At 47.6% G+C, this 25423-nt stretch overlaps 1 protein-coding gene across 3 annotated transcripts in view; it reads left to right on the top strand.

Moving 5' to 3' along the window:
• LOC146788641 (putative cation-transporting ATPase 13A4) overlaps positions 1–25423 on the top strand; it is a 750103-nt gene that overhangs the window by 214184 nt on the left and 510496 nt on the right. For all 3 annotated transcript variants that reach the window (XM_085635845.1, XM_085635843.1, XM_085635846.1), the window contains exons 5-7: positions 10637–10717; positions 11935–12004; positions 12525–12659. In XM_085635845.1, the coding sequence (XP_085491971.1) occupies positions 10637–10717; positions 11935–12004; positions 12525–12659 (286 nt within the window). The remainder of the gene's footprint in view (positions 1–10636; positions 10718–11934; positions 12005–12524; positions 12660–25423) is intronic.

Genomic DNA, 25423 nt, shown 5'->3' with positions numbered 1-25423 from the left:
CGGAGGAAGACTGCCAGTGACAGTTCGATCAGAATGAAATTCATTGTGGAAGTATTTATTCCTAACCTCACCTCAGTCAAAAATGATGGCCCCTACTGCACCAGACAAAAGAAAAGACGGGAGAGTATGGGAGACACTGCACTGCAAATATTTAAATATAGTCACAGCTGCCACACATTCAGGAATGTTTATTTGGGTTTTGCAGCGATACAGCCATTGGCTCTCGTGATGGCTGCTCACAAACCTCCCACCTTTCCCAAGCCCCTGCTCTGCTGATAGAGTTTCTATAATCTGGTCATACAGGAATCAAAGGGTAGTGCAGGGGTCAGTGGAAATATGAGTACAACATCAAAAATGTGCCTCTAAATCTGTAATATACAAATATTTCAAGGGTGTGCAAGCCACCATCTCCCTGACCCTTTGTATATTTAATACTTTCCCATCCTCACAAGTGTGGGGGAGAGTATTTTGTTTTGCTTTTTTCTTCTTTTTTTCAAGTAACATTAGGAGTGCATTCTAACCACGGTTCGTTTGCACACATCCTGTTTGTGACTAATATATGAAGAGAAGAAAGAGGATTGCAAGATGGTTACGTATCCTCGTGATTAATCAGACTTTCATGTGTATTTTAGAAATGTACTGACAAGGAGGTGAATTAATACTGTGAAGGGGTAACAGAGCACATGTGTTTATCAACTTCTTTAATATTTTATTCACCACCTTTAGCAGATCAAGACTTGCCACTCATAATTGTTTAAAGATGCTGAAAGTATCCTTAGTTGTTTATATAAACTTTCCGCGTAATGTACCCTGTGTGTGGTTGATTCAGCCTAACCGTCGGCCTGAAAGGCTTCTCGGATGTCATCTTCAGCTAAAGTTTGAATTCGCATTTTGCTTGCATTGTGGAATGTCGCAGCATCTTGTGTTCCCCCTGCAGGTGGACGAGGCTTCATTACTTGAGAGAAAGAATTATTGTTCCTCGTAGATAGAGAGGCCTGAGAAGGAGAAAGTGATCATGGACGGAGGATGAGTTCCTATGGGAGAATGAGATGGCACCAAGGACATATGAAATGTTTCAGTGTGTGGACATGGAGGCAGAGAAGGGAAGGCACAGGCCGGGGGAGCTGGAGATGTAACAGTGGCGCGGTGGGAGGCGCCCTCATTGAGTGATTGCTCACACTCTGCTCGGGGACGCCTTGATGTGCAGACCTTGCTTTTGACTTTGTGGCTTCATGCCACTTGACCCTAGTTGGAGATGCTGATTAGGAAAGCTGACATCTTATCTGTTTCTTTCCTTTTGCTGTATCGCCTTCATCGCTTCCACAGATTTAGCTTTATTCTGTTTACTTTGTACTTTTAAACCATAATGCTTCAACTGGTTCAAATAAACTGACTTGAAATTAGGTTGTCAACATGGATTTTTACCTGAAGGCGTGGAAAGTTTAATTCTAGATACTCCAAAGGGAGTTTTCTCTCACCTCTCATGCTGCATAAAAAGAACCATCGGTCTAAAGAATTTAGGAGTTTGGGTTCCAGCTCTCAGAGTGTTCTTATCTGTAGCTTCCTTAGCTCTATAATCACTTTTGGCTCCATCAAGACTGGAGTTGCAGGGTGCATCATCGTGGACACCAGTGATGAAGTTCCTCAGTCTCCACCATGCCCAAATGATGCCTGTGACCGAGTCAGTCTGTGCCATGCCCAAATGATGCCTGTGACCGAGTCAGTCTGTGCCATGCCCAGGTGATGCCTGTGACCGAGTCAGTCTGTGCCATGCCCAGGTGATCCCTGTGACCAAGTCAGTCTGTGCCATGCCAAGGTGATCCCTGTGACCGAGTCAGTCTGTGCCATGCCCAGGTGATGTCTGTGACCGAGTCAGTCTGTGCCATGCCCAAATGATGCCTGTGACCGAGTCAGTCTGTGCCATGCCCAGGTGATGCCTGTGACCGAGTCAGTCTGTGCCATGCCCAAATGATGCCTGTGACCGAGTCAGTCTGTGCCATGCCCAGGTGATGCCTGTGACCGAGTCAGTCTGTGCCATGCCCAAGTGATGCCTGTGACAGAGTCAGTCTGTGCCATGCCCAGGTGATGCCTGTGACCGAGTCAGTCTGTGCCATGCCCAGGTGATGCCTGTGACCAAGTCAGTCTGTGCCATGCCCAAGTGATGCCTCTGACCGAGTCAGTCTGTGCCATGCCCAGGTGATCTCTGTGACCGAATCAGTCTGTGCCATGCCCAGGTGATGCCTGTGACCGAGTCAGTCTGTGCCATGCCAAGGTGATGCCTATGACCTAGTCAGTCTGTGCCATGCCCAGGTGATGCCTGTGACCGAGTCAGTCTGTGCCATGCCCAGGTGATGCCTCTGACCGAGTCAGTCTGTGTCATGCCAGGTGATGCCTCTGACCGAGTCAGTCTGTGCCATGCCCAGGTGAGGTCTGTGACGAGTCAGTCTGTGCAATGCTCAGGTGATGCCTGTGACCGAGTCAGTCTGTGCCATGCCCAGGTGATGCCTGTGACCGAGTCAGTCTGTGCCATGCCCAGGTGATGCCTGTGACTGAGTCAGTCTGTGCCATGCCCAAGTGATGCCTGTGACCGAGTCAGTCTGTGCCATGCCCAGATGATCTCTGTGACCGAGTCAGTCTGTGCCATGCCCAGGTGATGCCAGTGACCGAGTCAGTCTGTGCCATGCCCAGGTGATGCCTGTGACCGAGCCAGTCTGTGCCATGCCCAGGTGATACCTGTGACCGAGTCAGTCTGTGCCATGCCCAGGTGATGCCTGTGACCGAGTCAGTCTGTGCCATGCCCAGGTGATCCCTGTGACCGAGTCAGTCTGTGCCATGCCCAGGTGATCCCTGTGACCGAGTCAGTCTGTGCCATGCCCAAGTGATGCCTGTGACCGAGTCAGTCTGTGCCATGCCCAGGTGATGTCTGTGACCGAGTCAGTCTGTGCCATGCCCAGGTGATGCCTGTGACCGAGTCAGTCTGTGCTATGCCCAGGTGATGCCTGTGACCGAGTCAGTCTGTGCCATGCCCAGGTGATGCCTGTGACCGAGTCAGTTTGTGCCATGCCCAAGTGATGCCTGTGACCGAGTCAGTCTGTGCCATGCCCAGGTGATGCCTGTGACCGAGTCAGTCTGTGCCATGCCCAAGTGATGCCTGTGACCGAGTCAGTCTGTGCCATGCCCAAGTGATGTCTGTGACCGAGTCAGTCTGTGCCATGCCCAGGTGATGCCTGTGACCGAGTCAGTCTGTGCTATGCCCAGGTGATGTCTGTGACCGAGTCAGTCTGTGCCATGCCCAGGTGATGCCTGTGACCGAGTCAGCCTGTGCCATGCCCAGGTGATGCCTGTGACCGAGTCAGTCTGTGCCGTGCCCAGGTGATGCCTGTGACCGAGTCAGTCTGTGCCATGCCCAGGTGATGCCTGTGACCAAGTCAGTCTGTGCCATGCCCAGGTGATGCCTGTGACCGAGTCAGTCTGTGCCATGCCCAGGTGATGCCTGTGACCGAGTCAGTCTGTGCCATGCCCAGATGATCCCTGTGACCGAGTCAGTCTGTGCCATGCCCAGGTGATCCCTGTGACCGAGTCAGTCTGTGCCATGCCCAGGTGATACCTGTGACCGAGTCAGTCTGTGCCATGCCCTGGTGATCCCTGTGACCGAGTCAGTCTGTGCCATGCCCAGGTGATCTCTGTGACCGAGTCAGTCTGTGCCATGCCCAAATGATGTCTGTGACCGAGTCAGTCTGTGCCATGCCCAGGTGATCCCTGTGACCGAGTCAGTCTGTGCCATGCCCAAATGATGTCTGTGACCGAGTCAGTGTGTGGCATGCCCAGGTGATCCCTGTGACCGAGTCAGTCTGTGCCATGCCGAGGTGATGCCTGTGACCGAGTCAGTCTGTGCCATGCCCAGGCGATGCCTGTGACCAAGTCAGTCTGTGCCATGCCCAGGTGATGCCTGTGACCGAGTCAGTCTGTGCCATGCCCAAGTGATGCCTGTGACCGAGTCAGTCTGTGCCATGCCCAGGTGATGCCTGTGACCGAGTCAGTCTGTGCCATGCCCAGGTGATGCCTGTGACCAAGTCAGTCTGTGCCATGCCCAAGTGATGCCTGTGACCGAGTCAGTCTGTGCCATGCCCAGGTGATGCCTGTGACCGAGTCAGTCTGTGCCATGCCCAGATGATCCCTGTGACCGAGTCAGTCTGTGCCATGCCCAGGTGATCCCTGTGACCGAGTCAGTCTGTGCCATGCCCAGGTGATACCTGTGACCGAGTCAGTCTGTGCCATGCCCAGGTGATCCCTGTGACCGAGTCAGTCTGTGCCATGCCCAGGTGATCTCTGTGACCGAGTCAGTCTGTGCCATGCCCAAATGATGTCTGTGACCGAGTCAGTCTGTGCCATGCCCAGGTGATCCCTGTGACCGAGTCAGTCTGTGCCATGCCCAAATGATGTCTGTGACCGAGTCAGTGTGTGGCATGCCCAGGTGATCCCTGTGACCGAGTCAGTCTGTGCCATGCCGAGGTGATGCCTGTGACCGAGTCAGTCTGTGCCATGCCCAGGCGATGCCTGTGACCAAGTCAGTCTGTGCCATGCCCAGGTGATGCCTGTGACCGAGTCAGTCTGTGCCATGCCCAAGTGATGCCTGTGACCGAGTCAGTCTGTGCCATGCCCAGGTGATGCCTGCGACCGAGTCAGTCTGTGCCATGCCCAGGTGATGCCTGTGACCAAGTCAGTCTGTGCCATGCCCAGGTGATGCCTGTGACCGAGTCAGCCTGTGCCATGCCCAGGTGATGCCTGTGACCGAGTCAGTCTGTGCCGTGCCCAGGTGATGCCTGTGACCGAGTCAGTCTGTGCCATGCCCAGGTGATGCCTGTGACCAAGTCAGTCTGTGCCATGCCCAGGTGATGCCTGTGACCGAGTCAGTCTGTGCCATGCCCAGGTGATGCCTGTGACCGAGTCAGTCTGTGCCATGCCCAGATGATCCCTGTGACCGAGTCAGTCTGTGCCATGCCCAGGTGATCCCTGTGACCGAGTCAGTCTGTGCCATGCCCAGGTGATACCTGTGACCGAGTCAGTCTGTGCCATGCCCAGGTGATCCCTGTGACCGAGTCAGTCTGTGCCATGCCCAGGTGATCTCTGTGACCGAGTCAGTCTGTGCCATGCCCAAGTGATGCCTGTGACCGAGTCAGTCTGTGCCATGCCCAGGTGATGCCTGTGACCGAGTCAGTCTGTGCCATGCCCAGGTGATACCTGTGACCGAGTCAGTCTGTGCCATGCCCAGGTGATCCCTGTGACCGAGTCAGTCTGTGCCATGCCCAGGTGATCTCTGTGACCGAGTCAGTGTGTGCCATGCCCAAGTGATGCCTGTGACCGAGTCAGTCTGTGCCATGCCCAGGTGATGCCTGTGACCGAGTCAGTCTGTGCCATGCCCAGGTGATGCCTGTGACCAAGTCAGTCTGTGCCATGCCCAGGTGATGCCTGTGACCGAGTCAGTCTGTGCCGTGCCCAAGTGATGCCTGTGACCGAGTCAGTTTTTATGGTTGACATTTCTAAGGTAACCCGAGAGAGTCTAAAGGGGACTGGCGCAGTCACATATGTTTCCCCTGTGGAGTGCGGGACATATACATCCGCGTAGAACGGACAATAGTCATGTGCCTCTGTCTTTTTTAGGTTGTCTCTGGCTAGTTGTCTACCGTTCGCTCAAGCAGTGGTGTTCCACATCTGGTGGCTGTGACTAGAAGCCTTATCTTTCTCTGCCTCTCCCACACTGATCCTCAACTCATCAGCATTCAACTTTCCCTTAACTCCAAACCTCAAAATATAAATTTGCCATAAGCTAGTTTCACTGAGTGGCGATTTCCTTTCAGGAGCTTTCCACATGCGGCAACCAGGTTCACGTGCTATCCCCTTCTCCTCCCCTTTTGCAATCTGACATGTTACCCAAATTGTTCTAGCCAGTGCCTGTTGTATGTGCTCTAGAACCCCAGTTCTGGGTGCTATTCCACAGCAGCTGAAGGGTCCCGGAGTACAGAGCGCCTGGGCTCTATGTCTAACTTGATTCAGCCAAGGCACATGCATGTAGATTCATTCCCTCCCCCCCTACTTCACGTTAGCAAGATGGCTGACTCATGGATGCCAGTGCACAGCCTTTCATGTTCAGGATTTTCCAAGACCTCATTTGATCTGACCGGGGGCTTCTGCAGCAGTTTTAGACCCATTCTTTTCTGGCCATTATCGCTGAGTCATGAAATCATATCTCCTACTTGTTGCTTGTTGAGGAATGCAGCAACTTGTCTGGGGTCATTGTAGATCCGGACCTTGCCTTAAAAAGTGAGCCTCAGTCCCATAGGGTGGTGCATGGCATCGTGCTCATCCATATGCTGCAGTTCCTTCTTTGCTGCTGAAACTTGCCTCCTATCGCCCTGCATCGAGTGTGTAATGTCCACGTAAAAGGACATTTAGATCCCTGATCAGTGCGCTCTTCTCTCACCCTTGCCAACCTCAGACACCTCCTGGGCCCTGCAGCGTGCCAGTCTTGCTTGGTCACGCTGTGGTGCCTGGGACTGGACTGGATCGCATGTAGAACTGGCTCTCTCCATGACTGACGCCGGCGAGAACTGCATCCTGTCTTAAAGCTCAGCCGATTTTTCACAAGGTAGGAGCTATTTTGCGGCCACTCTGTAAATAGGGAATATTCTCTGCTATTTACTTGCCCGATGGCTACATAATAGGAATATTTTGTATTTGTTTGGCGGCTTTGAAAACAGAAGAGAAACTCCACTATTCACCCGGCCGTTGGCCCATAAAGGAGACCCTGTCAGCTTTTCTAGCTGCCCTGCAAATAGCAGAAAACCTTCCCTCATACCTGCCCGCTGACAGAGAGCAGAGGTAAGTACCATGTGTCCAGAAATCAAGCGAACAGCAAATAAACTACACTCACTGCCCTGCTCCTGGCAAAGCAGCAGACATGTTGTACAGTTTGCTCAAAAGCCAAGCAAATAGCACATAATCCTAATTATTTACCTGAATGATGGTTAAACAGCAGAAATGACACACTGTTTTACTGGCTGCTGGCTAATTAGAAGTAATTATGTACTGTGTGGCTGGTGGCCTTGCAAATAGAAAACATACCTGATTATTTGCCTGGTGGCTGGTGAAATACCAAACAGTATGCACACCTTGTCCAGTAGCCATGCACAGAGCTGAGTGACTTCACTATTTACCCGGCTGCTTTTTAAACAGATTACATTTTGTGTTGTCATTCCTTATGCAGCTTTCATTGGGTATATACCACCAGTTAGAACTGCAAAGTAGGTGAAGGCAGAGGTTGCCCTAAGAAATGGGAGAAAGTGTGGCATCTGTGGGTCACTTATAGGGGCCTGTGAAGTACTAAGGGGGGACGGTTGGGGGTGGGCAGGCCTTCGGAATGTGTAGGACCTTCTGAACGGGAGTTATTGGGTATACATGCCTTACAATCTATAGTGCTGACTGTTTGTAACTCGGAACTGTACACTATTATGTTTTCACTATCCACTTTGGTTGAATACTATCCTGCACACTGCATTATTTTCTGAGCAATATAAAAAACGATTTGTTGAAAAGCAAAGTAGAAGTGAATACAATTGGCATCCATCTGCTTATGAAAGTAATGGTCCTGAGGTATTAATATTTCATTTGCATAAAATGGTTGCAAATTGTGCACCTATTTATCTTGAATTGAACAGTATTTTGCAAATCAACCTTTGTATGTTTTGGTCAGTGCACAAAATACAAAATTGCAGTGGTTGAAGAATGAACTGTCTTATTAATATTTAATAAGTAGGTGCCAATTTAAGACCCTCTGTAATTGACTGTATTTACAGCGATGGTGGCCTGCAAGTGACAGCACACCACCATTCCTATGACTGAATTCCAAAACAAAAAACCTATTTTTCAACGCAGGCTGTGTTACTTAGAGCAACCAGTTCTGTTTTTTTAAAAAAGGTTTTCTATTTTGGAACTCCACCCCCGACCCCTCCAAGACTCTCAGCATGATATTGAAAGGGAAAGAGGTCCACTGGGGTCATTACCTTATCAATGTTTTGCAATTGTAATTGCACTGGTAAACTATCAATACATCCCTTTTAAAATTGAAATGGGGAAGGGGAGACCGCCTTCATAGCCCACCTTCTTCTCCTGGCCCCCTGTCATCTTGGTCTTAGCTCTGGTATCCCTTTGTCTGGACCTCGTGCATCAGGTTTTCTGGTGCTGGTCATTCTGGCCCAGGTTTCTCAGACCCTCCTGGTCATCCTAGTCCTACTAGTCCTCCTGGTATCCCTGTTCTACCTTCTTCTTGTCCATCTGAATGGGGTCACCTGTATTAGAGTCCACCTAGCAATGCTCCTCCAGGGTCTAGTGTTTCTCATCCCTGTGGTGCTGGTCCTCCTAGTTCCCATGTTGGGTGGCCCTCGTGGAGCATCTGATACTAGTCACACTGGGCCTGGACTTCCTGGTCCATTGTATCCCTCCTGGTCATTCTGATCCAGGGCCTCCTGGTAAACATGGTCCTTTCCGTTCGTCGTCTTTCTAACCCTGCTCCATTTGCTTCTTGGCTCTTAGTTCGGCTCGATCTGATCTCTGTGGTCCTCCTTTATCTGATCCTTCCTTCCATTGGTTTCATGGTACTTGTCCTCTTTCATCTGTCTACCTGGGTCTGCTGCTCCTGGCCATGGTTGTGCTCTACCCTCTGGTGCTGGTTGGTGTTGGTCCACTCATGCCCTCCCAGCCCTCCTTGCCATTATGGTCTATGGCCTTCTGTTCCTCCTACCACGGGTCCTACTTTTACTTTGGGCCCTTGTCCGTGAAGTCCAGATCCCCCTCTTCTACATCCTCTTGGCCCTCCTGATCCTTCTCGCCCTAGTCCTATTTTCCTTGTCATGTTGCTCCCCACCTATTTGTTTCCGGTTCCCTCTGGCAATGGTAACCCGGAGACTCATGATTTAGTTCTCCCTTGAGCCCAAATCCTCTTCTCCTGTCCATGTTTGTCTGGTCATCCTAGCCTTCCTGGTGGTCTACCTCCTGGGCCCTTATTCTCCTACTGGTCATCATTCTTGTCCTACTGGTCCTTCTTAGCCCCTAAGCTTCATTAAAAAATTCTTTGTGGCAGCCTTGTCACTCAGATTGATATATTTTTAGGCTTCCAGATTTATTTTCTGAAACTGTACTGTCAAGGACAGAAATGAGTGCTCAGCTGAGACATAACTTTGCCCGCTTAAAACACTTCTTAGAGTGTTAAAAACCAAAACTACCATTCCTAAGATGCATTGTGCGGGTGACAAAAATGTAAGTGTGGCTGAACAATGAGAAGAAATAAAGATATTATCCATTACTCTTCTATCGAGAAGGTGTGCAATTCTGACACATGCCCAGGTTTTCTTCCCTTGGTAAATCTGGGAGTATGCCAAAAAGCATGGATGGACGCATGGGAACATGCAACCCCCAACTGTGTAACACTTTACCAGTGCAGAGTAATGCAAGGGAGTGAATTTGCCAGCCTTGTGTTTCTCCATATTTATCAAGCTGTGCGGGTTACACAAGGTGGCTTTGCGTTGCTTGGTAAATCCGATTTAAGGATCGGATTGCCCTTGGGTCTCCTTGAGTGACGCATGTGCAGCGCAGTCCTTTGATATATCTGAGCCCTCGTGTGGGTTGGTTCTTCTGGCGGCGAATGTGTGTGCAGCACCCAAGACTCTTCCTGACATGCCACGGCCTGTATGTCAGTTTATTACACAGTCTGTATGCCAAGCTGGCTGAGGCATTAACAATGTAGGCGCTGTGCCACCTACAGCCCACGGGGCCTCAGCATGTAGTGTTTGGGTACTTTTGTAGGTATTTTGGGCACTGGTAGCGTCTCCGTGTTTTCCATGTTGCAGGCATCCAACTAATGATCCCAGCCAGGCCCCATTGGCTAGGGCGCCACCTCTGACTGCCCCCTCACTCCTCTCTTAAGGACACACTAGAATACACCAGATTGTACTGCTTATGCCACTGTGGCCATATGACCTGGAGGTTGGGTTCTAATGCAATCATGGGTTGCTCTGTCTGCCATGGGACCCCACATCTCTCATCCCCCACAGGTTGTGGCACTCCATCATATCACTGATGTAGAAGGGGTTTATCTTCCTCCAGCTCTAGCTTCAGTTTGCTTGGACAGCCCACCTTCTATGCCTTCTGTTGCTCAGTTGGGGCTATGGTGAAGGTTACAAAGATGCTGATATATTTATGGACCCACTTGCAGAAGCTGTGTAAGCAGGCAGCTAGCTTGGGTCCTAGCAGGCTGTCTCTCCAAGATTACAAACTTTGCCCAAATGTAAGCATGCATTTGTAATCCTTTCACACCCCTTCTCAGTTACTGATTCAATAGACCACATTTTATCCCTCTCAGATGGATGAAGGACTGAGTCAGTTTGGAGATTATTTTCTGCAGTTTCTCGAAGGTGTGTGCAGTAGGCGCCTTAACACACTGAGCACTCTTGATCGGCTGAGGTCTATGTATAGTATTCAGTCTAAAGTAAACACATAGGAAGGCCTCTTGCATGAATGTAAATTTATCAGAAATGTGGCCATTACATTATATGCAAACTAATTTCCTGTGTTCTCATTTCAGGGCTCTGGAGGACAAGTACTCCTGCACTGACATGCACACAAAGTTCGGATCTGGATTCACAAGTGAAGAACAAGAAATCGGGTAGGAAGACCATGGCCCAGCACTCAAAATGAGCAGCACCTTACGATGTATTGATGTTAAATGTCCTTCACTGTAGTTACGCACTTGTGTAGCACTTACACCCACTGTGAAAGAACAATGGATTTAGCAAGAACTCTTTGAAAGTTTATGGAGCTAATTATCTGAGGTCTTCTACTGTACTTAAAATGTTCTTTTCTGGATTCAAATTGTTTCAAATTGTTTCAAGATTCATGGTTGCCAAACGGCACATTTTGAAAGTAGGTATGTGTGAAATTTACATAATTTTCTGTCACAAAATTATGCAAAAAGCCAATCCTACACTTAAAGCTATATTTTAGTGGCACCTGCATGCAAACAAAAAATAGCACTAAAACCACAAATACCGCAAACGACCGCTGCTCGTTGTCTGGTAGTTCGCATCGCACGTGCACTCCCACGAAATAATCTTGCTGTTCAAAGATGGCCGCCACATTCATAGTAAGTTGCCATGTTCGGCTTTGGCGGTTATTGTGACAAGCAGCAAAGTATCAGTGAGATGTTACAGAGACTTCTGCTGTGCCTTCCATGTGGCAGCATCAGTGTAAAGGGACAAAGGGCTCCATTCTCTGAAGTGACTACAGTGCTACAGGCAGTGAGTGTGCACACTCCTCAAACACCAGAGACCTTGCCAGGCACCTCTGTGATCCACTGCTTGCTCCTTTCATTCCACACATAGTTCAGAGGTGACAGATGCAGGGCTGGCAAGATTCCCTGGTCCATGACTGAGGGTCTTATCAAGTCAAGTTTTTCATTGCAATGACACACTTGTAGTCCCGTTTATAGCATCATAAATTGAGGTCTGCAAGAGGGCAATGAACAGACCTGGACTGGAGAAGCTGCTCATAAATGGACCTTGGAAACGTCACAGCTCTGATGATGCAGCATTCACTGGGACAAGTGGGGAAGATGCAATCAGCTGTTACTTCTGTTGAACCCCAGTTTGCGTCCTTAATGGTGAATGTTTCCTACTTCTATGACCAAGTAGCTTGAAGTAGTATAAGAATCTGTTTGCAGTCAAGGAGAGTCAATGTCTTGCAATCCTGAGAAGGTCATAGGATCAGAGGCGTGGAGTGTTTATCCACACTTGTGTTTAAGGTGCTGGAGCTTCAGGCAGGAATGATGTCTGCATGTTGTATGTTTTTAGTGTTTATTACTAACCAAGGAATTGTTCTTTATAGGAAATTGATAGTGGGACCCAATGCTATTGAAGTGGAGGTAGTCCCAGTTTGGAAACTGCTCTTCAAAGAGGTATGAAGGGTTCCTGGACTCTTACTGTGTAAGAAAACACCCAAATAAATAACCCAGTTAACTGGCTGATAAGAGTTTTTAATAGATTAATCGGTTATTAATCAGGTTATTTCAATGACAGCTCTTTCAGCTGTGAGTGGCTAATTTAATAGATAGAGTTGCAAATATTCTGTGTCTTAGCTGTAGCCTGAATCCATTGCATAATTCCAAAATATTGGCTGCAGTTATGCATTTCTGCTGTCTGTTTGGTGGTAATTGATCAAACATTATGTAGGAAATAAATAACTATCCCTAAAAATGGTACTCCCTAATTTAAATTAATTATAATTATACCCAGGGATATTATGTTATGATGCCCAGTCTCTAGTTCAGCACTCTACAGACCCAGTGCCCTCTTGCAGCGTGCACTACTTCTATCAAAACAGGCTGACCTTGAAAATAGATGGTTTATTGATTGATGTCAATAATTTAAATAATCTGTAAAAGCTACTTTTATCGGTTTTCTCTTTGTTCTACGCAGATTCTAAATCCCTTTTACTTGTTCCAAGCTGTTACTTCGGGTCTTTGGATGTCCGTTGAGAACTATGAAGTTCCTAGTGTCATCCTCTTTATGACTCTAGTTTCTGTGACAGTCACTACCTTTGACCTTCGGAAGGTGAGTGCCCTCACTGGCTGAGAAAAGTCATCTCTTTAGTAGAGGCTTTGATAGGCTCGCACTTGGACAGCAAGATAAAAAGGTCGCCCTCCAGCAAAATGAATGGAAAATCTAGCTAAAGGGAATGAGGGTGGCATTGAATTAAGGCTCTGTGGCTACAGCTGGGGTGCAACAGTTATACATCAAGCTGACCTAAATATACTGTCAAGGCTAAACTCTGAATTCAGTGCTGCTCCTCTCAGTGGGTAAAAAGTAACAAAGGAAGAAGTGAATATAGTGTGGGTCATTTCACTTACAAGAGAACTGCCATGCCATACCATACCATGCAATACCATACTATACTATACCATACCATACCTACATCTATGGTACCACATCATACCTTACCATCCCATCCCATGCCATACCATAAACCACATCCTTAACCACACCATACCATTTCTTTTGTGTTTCACTATAATCTCAGAGTGTCCAAATGTTTGTAAAATATACATTAATCAGATGGATACAGGCTTTAAATGGGGTTAGTGTGCTGGTCAGTCTGAGGTCATGCTGCAGTTAGTTCCAAAGTTTTGAACTTAGGGCCACAACAGTTTTGGTGTTCTATCGCCGTTCTGCTAATCTTAAAGTCAGGTCCTCATCTGCTAGCTGTGAGACCTGTCAGTCTTATGGTGGCCTTCATCAAAATGTTTTGCCTTTACCCTCCACTTTTTGCTGAAATGATTCTTTGTTGGCTCTAGGAATCTGTGCATTTACCACTGCCAACCATTGCTAAAGTTCCTGTGCTTTCTTCCGTAAACATGGTAAAATTGGCTTAGATCGGATTGGCATATTTCATTTACTTCTAAGTCCCTTGAAGAGTGGAATACCATATATCCAGGGTCTGTAAATTAAATGCTACTTGTGGGCCTGCAACACTTATTGTGTCACTCACATATGAAGCCCCTTAAAACGTGTTCCAAGCCTGATACTGTAGCTTGAATGCATTTTTAAACTGCCAAGTTGACTTTGCAATATAACCCCCTTGCCAAGCCTTACACATTTCTTTTATTGCAGATACATCAACCATAAGGGAGGTCCTAGGTAGTCCATAGGTCAGGGTGCATTGTAATTAAAGGGTTGGAATGTGCTTTAAGTTTAAGACCTGGTTCACCAACCACTGAAAGGTGGCGGGCATTCTTCAAACCAAAGGGCAGTTGAAAGTGGCCCCATAGGGTAGAGAATGCTGGCCTCTCCTTAGCCCCCTCAGTTAGGGTAAGCGGCCAGTACCCTGAAGTCAAGTCAAAAGTACTCCTAAACTTGACAGCCTGTAACCGATTTATGAGCTCATTAGATCTAGGGATAGGTTGAGCATCAATCTTCGTGTATGAGATGAGACCCCTGTAGTTCACACAAAGCCTCTGGTTCTGGGGCAGCACCCAGTGGTATAGCCTTGGGTACCAGGACCACTTAGCAAAACCAGGAACTTTTAGAGTACTCAATCTCTCCCAAAGCCAGCATCTTAGAGACTTCCTATTTGATGCTGGCCCTAATTTTGTCATTTAGCAAGTAGACAGTTTCTGAGAGGCAGGATGTTGCCAGTACCAATATCACGAGTACACTAATGTGTACGCCCAGGAGTGAGGGAAAACAGTGAGGCAAAATGTCCAAGCAACTGGTAACAGTACCTCTGCTGTACTAGAGTCAGGGTAGAAGAGACGTTGACAAATGCCACTGATCCATCTTTCTCTTTGGATGACAGGAGGTTAGCGAGAGGTTCTCTCACCTCTTTCTCCCCATCATCTGTCACCAGCAGCATGGTGACCTCAGAACTCTCATAATGAGGGTTTAGGCGGGTGAGATGGAGTACCCTTAAGAGATTTCTGGGGGTTTTGAGGTCTACCAGGTTAGTGGTTTTCCCCTTTCTCAGAATCACCGCATGGGGCCCACTCCAATGGTCTTGGAGAACTCAGTGCTCCACTGGCTCCATTACCTGCACTTTCTGGCCAGGTTGAACCTCTAAACAGAGTGGCTTTCTGGTTGTATCACTGTTTTATGACTTCATGACTCTCCTCCAAGTTCTCAGAAGCTTTCTTCTAGAACAAGGCTCTTTGGGTTATGATGGTTAGCGTGGAACTAAACACATTGCAGGGGCTTTCTTAGATGCTTTCTCCCATCCTCCTTCACTAGACTGAGATATCCCCTAACAGGATGACCGTAGAGAAGTTCAAATGGGATAAACCAGACTCCTTTCTTTGTCACCTCCAATAAGCAAACAGCAGGCGTGGCAAAGGACGTCCCATTTCTGCCTCATGGGCCGAGGCAGGCCGATAATCATGCCTTTTAAGGTCTTGTTGAATCTTTCAACAAGCCAATTGGTTTGTGGATGACAGGCTGTCGAGAAATTGTAGGTTACCCCAGACTCCTTCGAACAGACTTCATATATTCAGACTTCACATATTACATCACTCATGACATGGTCAGTCACATCACATATGATATCTCGAATTATATCTCTGATGACATCACCCACAGACCCACTCATACCCCTATATAACCTCTCATACACCCACCCACATACCCACACAACCAGTCACATACCCATTCACAGACCCATACAAGAACTCACACAACCAGTTACACCACAGAGCCACTCACTCACTCATACAGCCACTCACATAACTACTCACTCACCCATAAAGCTACTCTTATATCCTCACACTCACCCATACAGCTTCTCACATACCTGCTTATTCACCTATATAGCCACTCACACACCCACTCACCAACTCATATAGCTTCTTAACACAGCAACTCACTCACCCATGAAAACACTCACACACCCACACAACCACTTACGGAACCATTCACATATCCATACAAGCACTCCCACTCCACTCACTTAACCATACATCCATTCACACACTCATTCTCAAATAAAGCCACTCACACACTAAGTCACTTCACCAAACACCCACTCAAACAGCTACTCACTCACCCATACAGACATTTACACACTCAGTCACTCATTCATACAGCTATTCAGACACCCACTCACTCACCCACACAGTCTCTCAAACACACCCACTTACCCATTTGCCCACCCATACAGCCACCCACACAGCCAGTAGCTCACCAATACAGCCGCTGGCTCACCCACATATAGACACTCATAATGCCACTCACACACCCACTCACATACCTACACAGTGGCTCAGACACCCACTCACAAACAGATACACAGTCACAGAGCCACTCACTTAATATATATTAGAAGTGGCATCACTCATTAGTAATGCATCTTGTATACTAATTTAACTTTTGTAGTATGTTATTATATATGTTAGTATATATGTTTAACAATCATAATACTCGCTGAATGATGTCATGAGCCATATCATTGATGATGTAATTTGAGATGTCATCAGTGATGTCACTGACCATGTCACGAGTGATGTTATATGTGAGGTCATAAGCAGTGCATTACAGGGGCGTAAGTTATAGTTAGCCCAGGTAACTATAACTGCTATATGTCACTGGTTTTATATCAGTGAAATCTGAAACTAACTACAATGTCCCTGTAAACTTTCTTTTTTACAGTGAGAGTTTAAGTTTTTTTTATTATTTATATATACGCGAGGTGCGGCAGGGGTGACTGTAAAGTTTAAGTTTTTGTTTGCCGCCTGCCCCATTGCTGAGGAAACCAGTACTGCCTGGTGATCACAGGTGTTTAAAGAATTTCGACGTGAGCGACTTCTAAGAAGAAAGCTTCCTCGTCAATTGCAATGTACGGTAGATCTCGGGTTGGAGGACCCGTCACTGCCGACACGGACCACCAGTGAGTGCTCGCTTCTTTCTTGTCGCCCAAGTGACTTTTCGAACAAGAACAAGCCCCTCTTTCCTTTAATAGAAACAAACATGTTTACGGTAATGGAACATGAGAAAGTTGCTGCCAATATTCTCAAACAGGGAGCTGGATGAGGAAAGAGTTGCCCCAAAAGAATAGGCCCCCCTAGTAACCTCAAAGTATTACACCAAATCAGAAAAGATCTATGAAAAAGAGATAAGAAAATGGTATGAGGCTACCGCTCACAAAAAATATCTGGATGTGGAACACATACCCAGAGGTCTACGCATATTTACGGTCCATCTTATGAAAATCCAGACCCACAGCTATTAAAAGACTGGGCTGAACATACCACAGAATATGCAAAATGTATGTTTAGGATCCTCATTAAGTATGCATGGAGCAATCAAGTCAAATATTTAGAGGAGATCAAGAGATTGGAAGAAATGATTGATAAATACAAGGATACTAAACAAAGTGAGGATCTAAAAATGGCCACGAAGAATCAGCTTAAGGACTACAAAGGCATCATCAGATGCTGAAAGCAAACTCAATTTCAGCGAGACAAACAAGATCATGAATCAGGCCAGATCCTAACTTTTGCCCAAAAATTTGATGTCCCTAGAAAGCAACTAAATCAACAAAAGGGAGGGGGTATTGTCGCCAACAGAGAGACCTCAGAATCAGAGGTAGAAACATCAGAAGGGGAGCAGACAACATATCCCATCAAAGATACCGGGAGAACTGGTGAACCTCCTTATTTTCGGAATACAAGCTGATCAGGGAATGCCAACAAAGACCAGCTCCAAGAACCCATCCTCCAGAGCACACAAGCGAAAAACAAGAAGGGGCAAGAAAGGAAGGGGAGAACCTCCTACTCCCAGAGTAACACGCGGAAGGGGTAAGTGGGGCAGATGGTAAAAGCCATAGAGGAAAAAAACATAATTAATTTATCTGACAGAGCATTAAAAACAGATGAGACGCAAGTCTTGAAATTGGCTTAACCTTCTGCCCTACCTCGGAGTTTGATTATGCCAAGACTCAAATTGACCTTTTTAAGTTTATAAGAAAATTGAAACTACAAAAGATTAATCTGCTACAACCGAAAAAAGCACCTCAAAGAACAACAAGTACATAAGATGATTTGGATCTCTTAATCGGCATTGCAAACTCTGGAAGCTCCATCTGAAACTAGAGGATTCAATGATGAAAACAATATGGATACCTGTCTTGCAGAAGCTGCCATAATTCAATCCAGTGGGAAGAGTGAAGTGTAGAAGAAATCCAGGGTCATTCCACAGACCTCACATGATGCCATTGATGTGTTCAATGAAACAATGATTGCGGACCTAACATCTATGGGAAAGAACTGTAACAATTCCAGACATTATAACATCCCCTTTAAACAAGGGAATGCTATACAGGCTCTCAAGAACGACGACTCCTTGGTGATAATACCCTCGGACAAGGGAGGGAACATTGTTTTATTTATCAAGGATCAATATCTTTAAGAGGTGATGAGGCAACTAAGTGATGAGCAGTGATATTTGCCGATCCAAAGAATGAAATATATTAATTGTGTAAGAACATTTCATAACCATTTGAAAACATGGAGTGGTGTGGCTCACTGGTTAGAGGCGGCAGACCCGGAAGCAGAGGTCGGCCCGGGACCAGGGTTCAATTCCCGACGCGGCAGGGTCTTGGGCCAAGGTCAGCAGACTCGATAATTCTTGCCTCGGTGCCTACTCTCACAAAGCAACTCTGGGCAATAGCTTGCTTAATCTCCACTTACGGCCCCATCAGCGCCGGGGATGCTTGTCTTCACCTTGGAGATGCCCAGTAGGGACCATCTCACAGGGAAAGCCAGGATGGGTTCCCCAGCGGTATACAGCGCCGGGACGCCCTGTTGCTGGGGCAGCTGTGCGCTTTACAAGTATACAACATTTACATGGAGTGATGAAGGCATGCTTGATCAAGACAAATGCAACTTCTTACATTGCGAATACCCCATCCTACCCACTTTTTATCATCTCCCCAAAGTGCACAAGGACCTGTTGTTCCCCCGGGGAGACCTATTGTGCCCTCTTTAATATAATCTTTTGGAGAAGACTTCTATTCATAGTGATTCCTTCCGGGCACCACAATCTAAGTTCTTATGTTAGAAACACACAAGACTTTTTTAAATTGATTGAGGGAATTGCATGGGAGGATGACATGCTGCTAATCACTTTAGATATTACCTGTATAGATCATGAGCAAGGCATCACTGAAGTAAAATGTTTTTTAAACAAAAGATCCTTGAAATACCAGAAACACGGATGATTGTGTGGGGCGGCAAGATGGCAGCTGTTTAATCACAGCAGCTGGGAGCCCTCCCATCTGGTCTGTCCCGCAATCACGTTTTTCAGCTCTCCTTCTGTGAAGTATGCTGCGGAAGAAAGCACACTTTACCGCCGGACTAGCAGAGCGCTGTGGGAGAATTGACATCCTGGCAATTCCTCCAGCCAAGGCAGTAAAAAGCAGCTTGGACACCGGTTCAGCTGTTAAGAAGCCCTTCTCTGTGGAGAAGTGTGGCTCAATGATTAGAGCGGCAGACCCTGATGCAGAGGTCTAGCTCGGGACCAGGGTTCAATTCCCCGCCTCGGCGGGTGTTGGGCTCAAAAATTCCACGGACCTGATAATTCTCGCCTCGTTGCCATTCCAATCATGGAGTCCCACTCTGCAACTCTGGGCAATAGCTTGCTTAATCTCCACAACGGCCCCCACAACGCTAAGGATGCCTGGCCTCCGCCTTGGGGGTGCCCAGGAGTGGACGCCTCACAGGGAAAGCCAGGATGGGTTCCACAGCGGTATTCGTACAAGCGCCTTGAGACCCTTGCGGGTGAGTAGTGCGCTATACAAGTATCAATTTACAATTTTTAATTTTAGCAAAGATGGACCTGGGCTCTTCTGCAAAAGGAGCTGCAGCACCAGAATTGGAAGGCACCTGGCCTGATTTAAAAAAAAAAAAAACAGACCACTATGAGGGAATCAGGGAAGACCCCTAATAGGAGAACATCTTTGGTGCCAGATCAACCCTCCCCAGGGGCGTAACAAACGCCCCCGCAGCCCCCGCGGTGCGGGGGGGGGCCCCAGTCTTCGGTTAGGTGAAGGGGGCCCCCTCAGCTCTTCGGTAAAGAGCTGGGAGAGAAATGCTTGCTGTAAAAAGCAGGTGCAGTCTGCAGCCTGGCAGAGCTCCTCGCGCTGACCCAGGGCAGGACTGAAGAGAAACAAAGTAACAAGTTACATTGTTTCTCTTCAGTCAGAGCCCGGCCGGAAAAAGGATGGGGCCCCGCACTCTTCAGAAACACCGGGGCTTTCAGGGAGAGAGGTTAGACTTGTAAAGAGCAGGACAGATAACATTCTGCAGCGTTGTCGGTAAGTCTAGCAGTTTTAATTGTGAGTTTTCATTGTGAGCTCCTTCAAAAAACATGCTATGTTGTGGGTTGATAACAAATGCCTGATATGTTTTAAAATGCAGCATTTACATTTCTACAGATAGGTTATCTGGGACTTTAATTAGTCCCAGCTGTAAATATCCTCCTGTCGCTGACCCTTTTCTTTGTCTCACACCACTAACAAGTGCAGGATATGTTACCTCCTGCCAGGCCCGGTTCTAGAGGGTGGGGTGGGCCGGGTGGGCCAGGCCCACCCAAACATGAGCCATTTTTGTATTGTGATATAGTTAGAACTTCTCCATTCCTTCATTATTCTAATGTTGCCAAAAAGAGTTTGTTTGGGCAGTTATACATTTTAATCAGTAAAGCTGACCCCCAACCACTGGAGTACTCTTTAAATCCTCAGTTTGTGCTTCTCCAGTCCAAACCCCCGTAAAATATATTGCCCACCAGTATGGATGACGTGATTTCTACACCCTGTAATCCTCATTGGCTTATGTGACATTCCCCATAGACTGATTTATTGTCTCTGTATAATGCGTGCTGTTATGTAAAGTACTGTGACACCCTACACTCATATGAGTAGCGCTGTACAACAAATGGAATGGATATGAGAGAGGGGCAATGGAGAGATGAGGGGCACAAGTGGAGGGTGGCAGTGAGGGAATCCGAGGAAGAGGTCATGGGGTGGGGAGCTACGGAGAGATGAGGGGCGCTGGTGGAGGGTGGCAGTGAGGGAGTCAGAGGAGGAGGTCAACGGGGTGGGTGGAACTACAGAGAGATGAGGGGCACTAGTGGAGAGTGGCAGTGAGGGAAGCCGAGGAGGAGGTCCTGGAGTGGGGGTGGAGCTGCAGAAAGATGAGGGGCACTAGTGGAGGGTGGCATTGAGGGAAAATGAGGAAGAGGTAATGGGGTGGGGAGCTACAGTGAGATGAGGAGCACTGGTGGAGGGTGGCAGTGAGGGAGTCAGAAGAGGTAGTCACGGGGTGGGGGGAACAGCAGAGAGATGAGGGGCACTAGTGGAGGGTGGCAGTGAGGGAATCCGAGGAGGAGGTCACAGGGTGGAGGGGAACTACAGAGAGATGAGGGGTACTGGTGGAGGGCGGCAGTGAAGAAATCTGAGGAGGAGGTCATGGGGTGGGGGGGAACTACAGAGAGATGAGGGGCGCTGGTGGAGGGAGCAGTGAGAGAATCTGAGGAGGAGGTCATGGGGTGGGGGGGCTATGTAGAAATGAGGGGCACTAGTGGAGGTTGGCAGTGAGGGAAGCGGAGGAGGAGGTCATGAGGTGGGGGAACTACAGAGAGCTGAGGGGCACTAGTGGGGGGTGGCAGTGAGGGAATCCAAAGAGGTCACGGGTGGGGGGATCTACGGAGAGATGAGGGGTGCTGGTGGAGGGTGGCAGTGAAGGAATCTGAGGAGGAGGCTATGGGGGTGGGGGGAATTATGGAGAAATGAGGGGCACTGGTGGAGGGTGGCAGTGAGGGAATCTGAGAAGGAGGTCAAGGGTGGGGGGGAACTACAGAGAGATGAGGGGCACTGGTGGAGGGTGGCAGTGAGGTAATCCGAGGAGGAGGTCATGGGGCTCGGGGGGAATTACAGAGAGATGAGGGCGCTGGTTGAGGGAGCAGTGAGGGAATCTGAGGAGGAGGTCATGGGGTGGGGGGGCTACAGAGAAATGAGAGGCACTAGTGAAGGAAGGCAGTGAGGGAAGCCAAGGAGGAGGTCATGGGGTGGGGGAACTATAGAGAGATGAGGGGCACTAGTGGAGGGTGGCAGTGAAGGAATCTGATGAGGGGGTCATGGGGGGGGAACTACAGAGAGATGAGGGGCACTGGTGGAGGGTGGCAGGGAATCCGAGGAGGAGGTCATGGAGTGGGGGGAAATACGAAGCTATGAGGGGCGCTGGTGGAGGGTGGCAGTGAGGGAATCTGAGGAGGAGGTCATGGGGTGTGGGGGAGCTACAGAAAGATGGGGACACTGGTGGAGGGTGGTAGTTAGGGAGTCTGAGGAGGAGGCCATGAGGGGGAGTGGCTATGGCGAGATGAAGGGTACTGTTGGAGGGTGGTAGTTAAGCTATCTACAGAGAAAGAGGTCAAAAAGACGTTTGCACCAGCAATAAAGCCGGCCCTGTCATGGCCTTTCTGTTTTCATTTATTTAATTAACAGTCAGGTGATTAGGACAACTGTGGAGCATACTTTATCATGCATGCTAATTATTTTTACTGCTATATTCAATGTTTCAAGTTTGAAGGTGATTTTACTATTGTTTTTTACTGGGAATAGTGAAAGTGGAACTGAATGGTGGCTGATATGGGGCTATGGCCCAAGGTCAGGTGTGAGATAAGGTGTGATGGAGAAGGGTGGTAGAAAAGTGGATAATCAAGCCTGTAAGAGAGTGCGCTGCAGAGTCAGAGGTCAGGTGCAGGTAGTAATGAAGAGGGTTTCTCCATGAAGGCTCGCACAGAGGAAGCCCGGGTAGTGTCACTTGCTTGATACTCCCACCTAAGAAACTTCCTCTTCCCATCAAAGGGACATTGCATGGAAGAAAAGCACTTTTTGAGAGTGATAACATTTAGAAAGAGACTTTGAAAAGAGTGCGTTTTACTGTGCCTTGTAAGAGTAAGGAGAGATAAAGGAGGGCCCAGAAGCAGGCCTGGCTAGATATATAAGCGATAAATTGGGCCAGCAGTAGCCCACCCGAATGTACCCTTGGCCCACCCAAATAAAAATTCCTGGAGCCGGGCCTGCCTCCTGCCCCCAATTGTTGCAGCGATTCTGCTTATACACAGAACTATGCGAAGAACCCCAGGACCTCAGTGAATTGTGGTGTACCAGAAACTCACCTCAGAACCCAGAACCTAGTATCCGGCTAGCATAAGTGTCCCATTCGTTATCCGAGATTTGGCTCAGAGATCCCAATGAAAAGACAACCCAGAACAAGCTACTCAGTGTACTCTCAGGAATTGTGGGAATCAGAAATACCTGTTCGTATATTATTCTCACATCAGTCCACAACAAGAATCAACAGAGACACGGTGTAAATAAAAAGAGTTTATTTTTATAGACCACGTGTCCTAAGATGCAGTACTTTGGCTAATACAAGCAGACAAATGATTAAAATCAAAACCATCAGCATCGTTACAATACCATAGAATATAAAAGGGGTGATCATGTTATAATGACAGTGAATACTACCACCTTCCCTTTACTAAGAAGCTAATATTATTATTATGCTAATAGAAGGTCTCTTAGGCTTGAATAGAGGACCCCATACCTCAAAGATCAGCTTAGTGAAATCACATCACAGGAGCATCAGGAGTCTTCTCGCAGGAAGGCTCGTCTTCGGTCTGAATATTAATTATGATGTCTGCAATATTAAAAGCACCAACTTTCAGGTATTCGCAGCTGCCCGTGTGTTATGGCTAAATAGTGGGTCGACCAACCTAGAGTGGAAAACATGCATTGTGTAACAACCCAGACTGTTTGTCACACCATGTACAGACCAAGGTCGCTGCGCAGAGCTCGGGATGGTAACAACAGATTGCTCCCGTGTGAGGCAAGGCTCGAGTCAGCAGTTTGTTTAAAGAATAACATGTAAACGCAGTGTCGTGCGCAAAAGCAGCAAGATGGCTTTCTAACATCTAACGTGGTTATGCTAACTTAACAATGTATGTACGTATTAAGGGAGTCCTCACTACATGCCCCCTTGATCGAAGCACTATTCAATAGGCAAGAAAAATAAAGAACGCAGAGTTCAGTTTCAACAGAGCAGAACAAGGCGTATTCAATTTAAACTTTCAGATCGGGCAAAGTCTGAAAAAATGAAAAATGAAAAGGGGAAAAAAATCAAAAAACCTCAAACGAATAACGGGAAGAGAAAAAATAAAAAGAAATGCTGCGCCGGGTAGCCGTCCAAAGGCACAGGTAAAGTGGACGACATTACACTCAATCCATGAATGTATATGCAGCATACGTGGCAACTGTTTCCAACAAAAAATCGTTTGCAGAGCCACTAAAAGTCTCAGCCATCCAATTAAGTAAAGAAAAGGAACATACATGTTCTTCAATAAGCGGAGCCTCTAGCACAATCAGAGGGCAACCGAACTGTTCCTCCAGATAGCTCATAGCTAAGAAATCGTAGGCAGCCCTTGCGATGTCCCAATTACCCAGGATACCATGCGCCGCACCACAGGCCATAATCCGAACACCAGAACAGGCAAACTCGTGAGACACTAAGGGCCTCATCAGTCGATCGTAATCCGGCACCGGAGACACCGTGTTGGTTAAGCACAAATCCAGAGGCCATTCAAAGGTACAATCCAGGCAGTGAAAGACAGGTTGCACACAGGTGAAGTAGGAATATCTGAAGGATAATCCATATGCCAGGCTCAAAGTCGCCAATGGCAGAGTACCATAATAGTCAAGCATCCTGTCACGAAGAAGATGCAGACGGGACAGGCTGTCGTGTGGCACAGAAAGAGCAGCCATTCCGTAGTATGAAAAGAAAAAGCAGCACACCTGCCACCAGCGCCAGAATCAGCGGAACACCTCCAAAGACGCTTGAGAAAATAGAATGAAAAAATGCCGGAATCACACCAAAAATAGTTTGGAAAGAGGTCACGAGGCCTGAGCCCACAAGTTTAAAAAAATGAGCCAGGTCAGTTGTGGACGAGGCATTGAAAATTGTTTGGATCAAAGCTCCAAAATGCAGGGGGAGGTCAGTATTTAAAAGCGCCTGCACCTCAGTGCGCGTATTTGCAACGTGAAGGACAAATGTTTCACGGGAGGAAGTCAATGGCACCTCCTTTTGGGACAATAGAGCTCTTATTCTGCTCATCTTGTTGAACTCTGCTTTCAAGGTCAGAATCGAAGGCCAGATGGAAACATCCAGCCGCCCATGCGGGGGTGGAAAGAGAACATTATTGCAGCAGACAACCCTCTGCGATACAGTTACTATATATGGGATTCCCACTAACATCCCGCAGCAAGCTTCATTATTCAAAATTAAATAACTACCGTTTGCAAGCAGCGTGAAAGAAGGCGTAATCACAGGCACTGGGATACCTTTTAGGACGCAGGCCAAATTCGGGGCTTGTACATTGCATGCACCGTGTAACTGGATGTGCCTACACACGACAGAATGATCAGGTGTCGTTGTACATTCCTCACCTTTCAGATAAACCTCAGTACCGTCTCTTGAACATCGATACGTAAAAGGGAGGGACCAAACCTCATGTATGAAAGCGGTACCCAGTTGTTCATATCTACCCAGAGCATAGTGTTTCATACAGGACGTAAACTTAAAAAGCGCGAACGGGAGAGTGATCAACCCGTGGATTAACCACGTGGCCGAATTTAGTTCCGCCACAGAGAAAGGTAAAGGCTCCAATTTTTCAATATGTAACAAGGAATATGTAGCATCTTTCATGGACATGAACCGCTGCTTCTCAGTAAGGTTAAAGGGAAGGAATAAAGATGTTGTATTCAAATAGTCCCAAGG

Source organism: Triturus cristatus, chromosome 11 (genome assembly GCF_964204655.1).
Source record: "Triturus cristatus chromosome 11, aTriCri1.1, whole genome shotgun sequence".
Lineage (NCBI taxonomy): Eukaryota > Metazoa > Chordata > Amphibia > Caudata > Salamandridae > Triturus > Triturus cristatus.
This window is presented reverse-complemented; position numbering and strand designations above follow the sequence as displayed.